The sequence below is a fragment of the Nerophis lumbriciformis genome, linkage group LG11 (genome assembly GCF_033978685.3).
Source record: "Nerophis lumbriciformis linkage group LG11, RoL_Nlum_v2.1, whole genome shotgun sequence".
NCBI lineage: Eukaryota > Metazoa > Chordata > Actinopteri > Syngnathiformes > Syngnathidae > Nerophis > Nerophis lumbriciformis.
Genome location: NC_084558.2, coordinates 49,787,782 through 49,799,800, shown reverse-complemented (window position 1 = coordinate 49,799,800; position 12,019 = coordinate 49,787,782). Strand labels below are relative to the sequence as shown.

The window sequence follows — 12,019 nt, the reverse complement described above, 5'->3', positions numbered from 1 at the left end:
TTGAATGGGTTGAAACGTGGGAATTGTGCAACTTGGAAAAATGTTTCATTCATTTCAATGGGAACTTCCTGGAAATTTGGGAATTTCGGGAAAAGTGGGATTTTTTGGGAAAATGTTAAAAGACTTGAATGTTCTGAATGGTTGGTGTTGAAATTTTCAAAACGGTCGAGAAATGTTGAAGTACTAACATGTTGAATTGAGAAATGGTAATATATGGAATTCCTGGAATTTTGGGAAAAACTGGGAATTTTTCCAGTTCAAAAAACATAGTTTTTTGTCCTGATTAAGAGGAATGTTTTGACGGTGGAACGGTTGAAAAATGTGGAAGGAGTAGTCGCCAGAAAAAAGGGTGGACATAGGGCTTTGGAAAACCAGGAATTCTGTAAAATCCTGGACATTTTTTCAACATGGAAAAAAAGTTGTTTGAATTTCCAGGATGACGGAATGTGTTGAAGGTGGAATGGTTTGAATAGGTTGAAACATGTGGGAATTGTGCAACTTGGAAAAATGTCTCATTCATTTCAATGGGAACTTCCTGGAAATATGGGAATTTCGGGAAAAGCAGGATTAAAAAAAGTAAAAATAAATAGCATGAATGTCCTTAACGAGCTGAATTGGTTGGTGTTGGAATTGTTTAAATCGGTCAAGGATGTTTTGAATCAGTTGAAAAATGTGGAAGTTTGAAAAATGTCCCATTCATTTCAATGGGAATTTAATAGAAATGTGGGAATTTGGGGAAAAGTGGGATTTTTTTGGGGGGAAAATGTTAAAAGACTTGAATGTTCCAAATGAGTTGGTCTTGACATTATATTGACGTAGCATGTTGGATTGAGAAATGGTATGGAATTCCTGGAATTTTGGGAAAACTGGGAATTTTTCCAGTTCAAAAAACAACTTTGTTTTTTGTCCTGATTAAGAGAGGGTGGAATGGTTGAAAAATGTGGAAGGAGTAGTCACCAGAAAAAAGGGTGGAAATAGGGCTTTAGAAAACCAGGAATTCTGGAAAATCCTGGACATTTTTTGAACTTGGAAAAAGGGTAGTTTGAATTTCCAGGATGGTGAAATGTTTTGAAGGTGGAATGGTTTGAATCGGTTAAAACATGTGGAAATGGTGAAAGGCTGAAAAATGGCCAATTCATTCTGAATGGGATAAATGTCCCAGGAAACCTGGAAAATCCTGGACATTTTTTGAACTTGGAAAAAGGGTAGTTTGAATTTCCAGGATGGTGAAATGTCTTGAAGGTGGAATGGTTTGAATCGGTTGAAATATGTGGAAATGGTGAAAGGCTGAAAAATGGCCAATTCATTCTGAATGGGATAAATGTCCCGGGAAACCTGGAAAATCCTGGACATTTTTTGAACTTGGAAAAAGGGTAGTTTGAATTTCCAGGATGGTGAAATGTCTTGAAGGTGGAATGGTTTGAAACATGCGGAAATGGTGAAAGGTTGAAAATTGGCCAATTCATTCTGAATGGGAAAAATGTCCTGGAAATCTGGGAATTTTTGGAATTTGTCATGGAAAAGCCTGCGATTCCCGAATAGGCTGAACAGTTTGAAGTAGAGCGCGCCAAAATGTGGAGAAGAAGAAGAAGTAGATGAATAAATAGATGAATGTTGGTGTAGGAAGTGATGTGAGTGAATGTTTGGAGCATTCACACAATAAAAAGGTGTGTAAATAATGAACTAGCTCACTAATTAAATAGTTTTACAAAGTATTTCACATTTAATGTTGTATTTTTTTATTGAATTTTGGCAGACAAAAAGCAAGCCTCCATACAAAAACAGCAATTGTTCTTAAAAAAAACCAACATCTTTAAAATATGAAGCCTCAATAAATACATTTAAGCATGCAGATATATATATATTTATATATATATATATAATTTGTTTTAGTCGTGATTCAGTAAAGTGAATTCATATTATTGCACGTCTGCTGTGAGGTCCGACTGGTCCCGCTCGGCTCGTTCTGCTCCTTTTTCTTCTTCTTCAAAACAAACCCAAACAACGGAAGGACAACACGACTCAAAACTGGAACGGGAAAAAAAAACGAGCGCAAAAGCAGACAAAAATGAAAGTTAGAAATCACGTACGTCTTTGTTGTTAGCGCCGTTTAGCTCCGGGAAGGTTTCATACACCACGTTTAAATAATAATAAAAAGCACACAACACACGTAGTAATAATAATAATAATAATAATACAAATAATAGAAGAGGAGAAGGCAGTGAAGAGGAGGAAATAATGCGCTGTCACCAGCAGGGGGCAGTGTTGGTAAAGTGAGCCAATCTCTATTGGAAGTTTCTGGTAAACTTTTGGTGATTTCCCACATTCAGACATAATAAAAAAAAAAGTTCATAAAAGACGCCGACGTGGTAGAAAAGTTGATTTGGTTTCCATGGAAACGCAGGTGGTAAACAGCAGAAGAGCGGCCAGGTCCACCACGTGGGTTAGTTAGTTAAGTTAGTTAGTTAGTTCTCCCAGTCGGTGCAGGGCAGACCTTCGTCCTCGGACTCGGAGTCGGGCGACGCCTCCTTGATCCGCCGCAGGGCCTCGTGGATGCTGCGCGTGAGGGCGTCGGCCGAGTGCGGGAAGCCGCGGGCGTGGCGCGGCGGCCGCTGCTGCTCGGGGCGCAGGCGCACCTGCTTGAGGCGCACGCCCTGGCGGATCTGGGCCAGGATGTTGTCGCTGTCGTCGTCCGGGTCGGGCGCCAACACGCGCAGCTCCGCCTTCCTCAGGTGGAAGCTGCCGCGCTTCAGCGACGCCAGGACCTCGTCCATGGGGGAGCTCGCTGGGGACGCAACACACACGCCATGTCAATTGTAGACCACCACCATGTACCATACACAGCATGCAGCAATGATTGGGTGAGGAATGAAAAAGATGCGTTTTTGTTTTGTTTCTTGTAAAAGTGACACATTTAAATATCATGTAGTTATATTGTTAAAATATACATTTTTGTTTTTATTGTATTTAACTTATTAAATATTGTTTTTTTTAAAACAATTTAAACATTTAAATATAATGTAGTTATATTAAAAATATACATTTTGGTTTATTGTATTTTATTATAGTTATAAAATATTTTTTTAAAAACAGTGAACATTTAAATATGTAGGTATATTGTTAAAATATACATTTTTGTTTTCATTGTATTAAACTTAAAATATTGTTTTTAAAAACGATGTAAACATTTAAATATAATGTAGTTATATTAAAATATACATGTTGGTTTATTGTATTTATTAAATATATATTTTTTAAAACAGTTAACATTTAAATATCATGTAATTATATTGTTAAAATATATATTTTCTTATTTTTTAATTTTAGTTATAAAATATTGTTTTTAAAAACAATGTAAACATTTAAATACAATGTAGTTATATTGTTAAAATATAAATTTTGGTTTATTTTATTTGACTTATAAAATATTGTTTAAAAAAATAATGTAAACATTTAAATATAATGTAGTTATATTGTTAAAATATACATTTTGGTTTATTTAATTTTAGTTATACAATATTGTTTTTAAAAAATAATGTAAACTTAAATATAATGTATTTATATTGTTAAAATATACAATTTGGTTTATTTTTGTTATAAAATATTGTTTTTAAAAATGTCAACTTAAAATATACATTTTTGTTTTTATTGTATTATTTAACTTATTAAATATTGTTTTTTAAAAACAATTTAAACATTTAAATATACATTTTGGTTTATTGTATTTTATTATAGTTATAAAATATTGTTTTTAAAAACAATGTAAACATTTAAATATAATGTAGTTATATTAAAATATACATGTTGGTTTATTGTATTTATTAAATATATATTTTTTAAAACAGTGTTAACATTTAAATATCATGTAATTATATTGTTAATATATATATTTTTTATTTTAGTTATAAAATATTGTTTTTAAAAACAATGTAAACATTTAAATACAATGTAGTTATATTGTTAAAATATAAATTTTGGTTTATTTTATTTGACTTACAAAATATTGTTTAAAAAAATAATGTAAACATTTAAATATAATGTAGTTATATTGTTAAAATATACATTTTGGTTTATTTAATTTTAGTTATACAATATTGTTTTTAAAAATTATGTAAACTAAAATATAATGTATTTATATTGTTAAAATATACAATTTGGTTTATTTTTATTATAAAATATTGTTTTTAAAAATGTCAACTTAAAATATAAATGTTTGTTTTCATTGTATTATTTAACTTATTAAATATTGTTTTTTAAAAACAATTTAAACATTTAAATATAATGTAGTTATATTAAAAATATATATTTTGGTTTATTGTATTTTATTATAGTTATAAAATATTTTTTTAAAAACAGTGAACATTTAAATAAGTAGTTATATTGTTAAAATATACATTTTTGTTTTCATTGTATTAAACTTAAAATATTGTTTTTAAAAACAATGTAAACATTTAAATATAATGTAGTTATATTAAAATATACATGTTGGTTTATTGTATTTATTAAATATATATTTTTTAAAACAGTGTTAACATTTAAATATGTAATTATATTGTTAAAATATATATTTTCTTATTTTTTTATTTTAGTTATACAATATTGTTTTTAAAAATAATGTAAACTTAAATATAATGTATTTATATTGTTAAAATATACAATTTGGTTTATTTTTGTTATAAAATATTGTTTTTAAAAATGTCAACTTAAAATATACATTTTGGTTTATTGTATTTTATTTGACTCATAAAATAGTTTAAAAAAATAATGTAAACATTTAAATATAATGTAGTTATATTGTTAAAATATAAAATATTGTTTAAAAAAATAATGTAAACATTTAAATATAATGTAGTTATGTTAAAATATACATTTTGAATTATTTTTAGTTTAAATTGTTTTTAAAAACAATTTAAACACAATGTAGTTATATTGTTAAAATATACATTTTGGTTTATTTTATTTTAGTTATACAATATTGTTTTTAAAAATAATGTAAACATTTAAATATAATGTAGTTATATTGTTAAAATATACATTTTGGTTTATTTAATTTTAGTTGTACAATATTGTTTTTAAAAATAATGTAAACTTAAATATAATGTATTTATATTGTTAAAATATACAATTTGGTTTATTTTTGTTATAAAATATTGTTTTTAAAAATGTCAACTTAAAATATACATTTTGGTTTATTGTATTTTATTTGACTCATAAAATAGTTTTTACAAATAATGTAAACATTTAAATATAATGTAGTTATATTGTTAAAATATAAAATATTGTTTAAAAAAATAATGTAAACATTTAAATATAATGTAGTTATGTTAAAATATACATTTTGAATTATTTTTAGTTATAAAATGTTTTTAAAAACAATTTAAATGTTGTTAAAATATACATTTTGGTTTATTGTATTTTATATTAGTTATAAAATATTGTTTGTAAAAACAATGTAAACATGTAACTATAATGTAATTATATTGTTAAAATAAAACTATTTTTAAATCATTTGTGTTTTGATTGTATTTTATCATTTTTATTTTTGATATCGTTGCAATTTTTTTTTTAAATATGCAAAAAGTTTCAGGTTAGTAAATGTTATTTTACACAAATTATGTATACATTTATATATACAATTTAATTAGAATAAATTAAAGTTTTTTTAAACTGATTGTAATGAGAGGCAAGAGAATGTGACGACGACCATAGAACAGGTTAGTTATTCATCTGAATAATAGCTGGAATATGCAGCAGGAAGTTAAGTTTGGACGTGAAGAGACTCGCCTCCCGGGAACGAGATTTAAAATGTGACAGAAATAATCTTTTTTTTTTTTTTAAGTGATGACGACCATAGAACAGGAAGTGACGCAACATGGGAAAGCTCAACGCTACACACCTTTGTCTTCATGAAATATTGCAATAATAATAATAGCAACAAAAAGTAGAGTTTGGATGTGAAAAGACTCGCCTCCCAGGAACACACTTATGTGACAGAAATAACAGATTTTTTTTTAAAAAGCGACGACAACCATAGAACAGGAAGTAATGCCACATTGGAAAAGGGCTGCTCAGTACAACCGGAAAGTATTGGCGTGAAGAGACTGGCCTCCCAGGAACACCCAGACATAGTCTAATGCTCTTCTTTCTAGGCTTGAACGTTGACCAAAGGCCAGAGTTGTGACTCCGCTCACCTCGTCTCCAGCGGGCGGCGTCCTCGGCGGACGTCTTCCTCAGCTTCTTCCTGGCCGTCAGCAGCTGGCTGCTGTCGAAGAAGCGAGGACTGAAAGGAGCCAGCAGGAACTCGGACTCGCACTTGGGCGCGGACTCCGCCTCCATCCCCTCGTCCAGGCGCGGGTCGTCCAAGGAGGGGGGAGGCGGGGGAGGAGGAGGAGGAGGCGGGGGAGGAGGCAAGGACAGGAAAGGAGGAGACGAGCGCAGGTGGTCCAGGTCCATGGCGGGCAGGGAGACGCTGCCGGAGCCGTCCTCAGGAGGAGGGGCGGAGAGTACCGGCAGGTCGGAGACGCGCTCGGTCTGGACGCCGGCGGCCTGCGTGCTGGGAGGCGGACCCGCTCGTCTACGATTCTGGAGTTGTCTCAGGCGGCTGGACTTCACCTGGCCCGGGTAGCGCTGCGGGGGCACAAAGACACAGTCAGTCCTCAGGACCTGGTTTTGGTCAACAAAGACACAAACGCTTGAGGGTTTAGCGGAAACTGTTGTGAGACCGTAAGAACATGGGGGACACAAGACACCGATACAAGGACTCAAGGGTTTGGTTCCCCTGACAAGGACCAGGTTTTGGTGGACAAAGACACAGGGACACAAGACTTGAGTGGTTTTTGGCTGCTGACAAAAGGACTTAAGACAAGGATTGGGTCAACAAGGATGCAAAACTTGACGGTTTAGGGGACATAGTAAGACCATGAGTATTTGGTCAAGACACAGACGCAAGGACTAAGGGTTTGGTTCCCCTGACAAGGACCAGGTTTTGGTGGACAAAGACACAGGGCCACAAGTCTTGATTGGTTTTTGGCTGCTGACAAAAGGACTTAAGATAAGGATTGGAAAACTTGAGGGTTTAGGGGACATAGTAAGACCATGAGTATTTGGTCAAGGCACAGACGCAAGGACTATGGGTTTGGTTCCCCTGACAAGGACCAGGTTTTGGTGGACAAAGACACAGGGCCACAAGTCTTGATTGGTTTTTGGCTGCTGACAAAAGGACTTAGGGCATTAGGATTGGGTCAACAGAGATGCAAAACTTGTGGGTTTAGTGGACATAGTAAGACCATTGGTGGACACAAGACACTTGGTCAAGACACAGGTGCAAGGACTCAAGGGTTTGGTTCCCCTGACAAGGACCAGGTTTTGGTGGACAAAGACACAGGGACACAAGACTTGAGTGGTTTTTGGCTGCTGACAAAAGGACTTAAGACAAGCATTGGGTCAACAAGGATTCAAAACTTGAGGGTTTAGGGGACATAGTAAGACCATGAGTATTTGGTCAAGACACAGGTGCAAGGACTCAAGGGTTTGGTTCCCCTGACAAGGACCAGGCTTTGGTGGACAAAGACACAGGGACACAAGACTTGATTGGTTTTCGGCTGGTAACAAAAAGACTTAGGCCAAGGATTGGGTCAACAAGGATGCAAAACTTGAGGGTTTAGTGGACATAGTAAGACTATGAGTATTTGGTGGACACAAGACACTTCGTCAAGACACAGGTGCAAGGACTCAAGGGTTTGGTTCCCCTGACAAGGACCAGGTTTTGGTGGACAAAGACACAGGGACACAAGACTTGAGTGGTTTCTGGCTGCTGACAAAAGGACTTAAGACAAGGATTGGGTCAACAAGGATGCAAAACTTGAGGGTTTAGGGGACATAGTAAGACCATGAGTATTTGGTCAAGACACAGACACAAGGACTCAAGGGTTTGGTTCCCCTGACAAGGACCAGGTTTTGGTGGACAAAGACAAAGGGCCACAAGACTTGATTGGTTTTTAGCTGCTGACAAAAGTACTTAGGACATTAGGATTGGGTCAACAGAGATGCAAAACTTGAGGGTTTAGTGGACATAGTAAGACCATGAGTATTTGGTGGACACAAGACACTTGGTCAAGACACAGATGCAAGGACCCAAGGGTTTGGTTCCCTTGACAAGGACCAGGTTTTGGTGGACAAAGACAAAGGGCCACAAGACTTGATTAATTTTCGGTTGCTGACAAAAGGACTTAGGATTGGGTCAACAAAGACCATATAAGTAAGACCATGAGTATTTGGTGGACCTGACATTTGTTCAAGACACAAATGCAAGGAATCAAGGGCTTGGTTCCCTTGGCAGATGTAACGGCCAGGTTTTGGTGGACAAAGACACAGGGACACAATCATTGATTGGTTTTAGGCTGCAGACAAAAGGACTTAAGACATAATGATTGGGTCAACAAAGATGCAAAGACTTGAGGGTTTAGTGGACACAGTTGCGAGACCATGGGGACTTGGTCAACACAGGCGTATGGACGCCAAGACAGACGCAAACATACAAGAGTTCCCTGGACACGTGTATGGACAAGGTTTTAATGGACAACGTTGTGAGACCGTGAAGATTTGGTCAAGACAGACATGCGGACACTTGGTCAAGACACAGGACTCAAGGGTTTGGTTCCCTCGGCACATGCAAGGACAAGGTTTTGGTGGACAGAGACACAGGGACACGATCATTTGGTAAAATACAAGGACAGACACGATTGGTTTTAGGCCGCTGACAAAAGGAATTAGGACACAAGGATTGGGTCAACGCTGATGCAAAGACTTAGTGGACACAGGTGCGAAACCATGAGAACTTGGTCAACACAGGCATATGGAGACAACACACTTGATCAAGACGGAGACGCAAAAATACGAGGGTTCCCTCGACGCATGTATGTATATGGTTGGATGTGAGGACTGGGTGGACACAGATGAAAAGACCTGTTCAAAGGTTTCATGGACACTGACTCATGACCTGGACATAAGATAACCTTTGATACAGACAGGAACCTAAGGACTGGGTGGACACCGATGCAAGGACCTGTTCAAAAGTTTCATGGACACTGACTCATGACCTGGACATAAGATAACCTTTGATACTGACAGGAACCTAAGGACTGTAGACACCGATGCAAGACTTGTTCAAAGGTTTCATGGACACTGACTCACGACTTGGACATAAGATAACCTTTGATACAGACAGGAACCTAAGGACTGTAGACACCGATGCAAGACTTGTTCAAAGGTTTCATGGACACTGACTCATGACTTGGACATAAGATAACCTTTGATACAGACAGGAACCTAAGGACTGGGTGGACACCGATGCAAGGACCTGTTCAAAAGTTTCATGGACACTGACTCATGACTTGGACATAAGATAACCTTTGATACAGACAGGAACCTAAGGACTGTAGACACCGATGCAAGACTTGTTCAAAGATTTCATGGACACTGACTCATGACTTGGACATAAGATAACCTTTGATACAGACAGGAACCTAAGGACTGGGTGGACACCAATGCAAGGACCTGTTCAAAGGTTTCATGGACACTGACTCATGACTTGGACATAAGATAACCTTTGATACAGACAGGAAGGACAGGAACCTAAGGACTGGGTAGACAGATGCAAAGACCTGTTCAAAGGTTTCCTGGACACTGACTCATGACCTGTACATAAGAAAACCTTTGATACAGACAGGAACCTAAGGACTGGGTAGACACAGATGCAATGACCTGTTCAAAGGTTTCATGGACACTGACTCATGACTTGGACATAAGATAACCTTTGATACAGACAGGAACCTAAGGACTGGGTGGACACCAATGCAAGGACCTGTTCAAAGGTTTCATGGACACTGACTCATGACTTGGACATAAGATAACCTTTGATACAGACAGGAACCTAAGGACTGGGTGGACACCGATGCAAGGACCTGTTCAAAAGTTTCATGGACACTGACTCATGACTTGGACATAAGATAACCTTTGATACAGACAGGAACCTAAGGACTGGGTGGACACCGATGCAAGGACCTGTTCAAAAGTTTCATGGACACTGACTCATGACTTGGACATAAGATAAACTTTGATACAGACAGGAACCTAAGGACTGTAGACACCGATGCAAGACTTGTTCAAAGGTTTCATGGACACTGACTCATGACTTGGACATAAGATAACCTTTGATACAGACAGGAACCTAAGGACTGTGTAGACACCGATGCAAGGACCTGTTCAAAGGTTTCATGGACACTGACTCATGACTTGCACATAAGATAACCTTTGATACAGACAGGAACCTAAGGACTGGGTGGACACCGATGCAAGGACCTGTTCAAAGGTTTCATGGACTGACTCATGACTTGGACATAAGATAACCTTTGATACAGACAGGAACCTAAGGACCGTAGACACCGATGCAAGACTTGTTCAAAGATTTCATGGACACTGACTCATGACTTGGACATAAGATAACCTTTGATACAGACAGGAACCTAAGGACTGGGTGGACATCGATGCAAGACCTGTTCAAAAGTTTCATGGACACTGACTCATGACTTGGACATAAGATAACCTTTGATAAAGACAGGAACCTAAGGACTGTAGACACCGATGCAAGACTTGTTCAAAGGTTTCATGGACACTGACTCACGACTTGGACATAAGATAACCTTTGATACAGACAGGAACCTAAGGACTGTAGACACCGATGCAAGACTTGTTCAAAGGTTTCATGGACACTGACTCATGACTTGGACATAAGATAACCTTTGATACAGACAGGAACCTAAGGACTGTGTAGACACCGATGCAAGACTTGTTCAAAGGTTTCATGGACACTGACTCATGACTTGGACATAAGATAACCTTTGATACAGACAGGAACCTAAGGACTGGGTGGACACCAATGCAAGGACCTGTTCAAAGGTTTCATGGACACTGACTCATGACTTGGACATAAGATAACCTTTGATACAGACAGGAACCTAAGGACTGTAGACACCGATGCAAGACTTGTTCAAAGGTTTCATGGACACTGACTCACGACTTGGACATAAGATAACCTTTGATACAGACAGGAACCTAAGGACTGTAGACACCGATGCAAGACTTGTTCAAAGGTTTCATGGACACTGACTCATGACTTGGACATAAGATAACCTTTGATACAGACAGGAACCTAAGGACTGGGTAGACACAGATGCAATGACCTGTTCAAAGGTTTCATGGACACTGACTCATGACTTGGACATAAGATAACCTTTGATACAGACAGGAACCTAAGGACTGTGTAGACACCGATGCAAGACTTGTTCAAAGGTTTCATGGACACTGACTCATGACTTGGACATAAGATAACCTTTGATACAGACAGGAACCTAAGGACTGGGTGGACACCAATGCAAGGACCTGTTCAAAGGTTTCATGGACACTGACTCATGACTTGGACATAAGATAACCTTTGATACAGACAGGAACCTAAGGACTGTAGACACCGATGCAAGACTTGTTCAAAGGTTTCATGGACACTGACTCATGACTTGGACATAAGATAACCTTTGATACAGACAGGAACCTAAGGACTGGGTGGACACCGATGCAAGGACCTGTTCAAAAGTTTCATGGACACTGACTCATGACTTGGACATAAGATAACCTTTGATACAGACAGGAACCTAAGGACTGTAGACACCGATGCAAGACTTGTTCAAAGGTTTCATGGACACTGACTCACGACTTGGACATAAGATAACCTTTGATACAGACAGGAACCTAAGGACTGTAGACACCGATGCAAGACTTGTTCAAAGGTTTCATGGACACTGACTCATGACTTGGACATAAGATAACCTTTGATACAGACAGGAACCTAAGGACTGTAGACACCGATGCAAGACTTGTTCAAAGGTTTCATGGACACTGACTCACGACTTGGACATAAGATAACCTTTGATACAGACAGGAACCTAAGGACTGTAGACACCGATGC

The 12,019-nt window shown here is 37.2% G+C and overlaps 1 protein-coding gene across 2 annotated transcripts in view; it reads right to left on the bottom strand.

Annotated features, from left to right (window-relative positions):
* Window positions 1-1,732: 1,732 nt before the first annotated feature.
* jmy (junction mediating and regulatory protein, p53 cofactor) overlaps window positions 1,733-12,019 on the bottom strand; it is an 87,902-nt gene continuing 77,615 nt past the window's right edge. The window contains exons 8-9 of one of the 2 annotated variants that reach the window (XM_061966290.2): window positions 6,192-6,627; window positions 1,733-2,785 (exon numbers count right to left, since the gene is read on the bottom strand). In XM_061966290.2, coding sequence (XP_061822274.1) covers window positions 2,466-2,785; window positions 6,192-6,627 — 756 coding nt within the window. In that variant the 3' untranslated portion in view covers window positions 1,733-2,465. The remainder of the gene's footprint in view (window positions 2,786-6,191; window positions 6,628-12,019) is intronic. The other variant, XM_061966291.2, reaches the window with a different exon arrangement.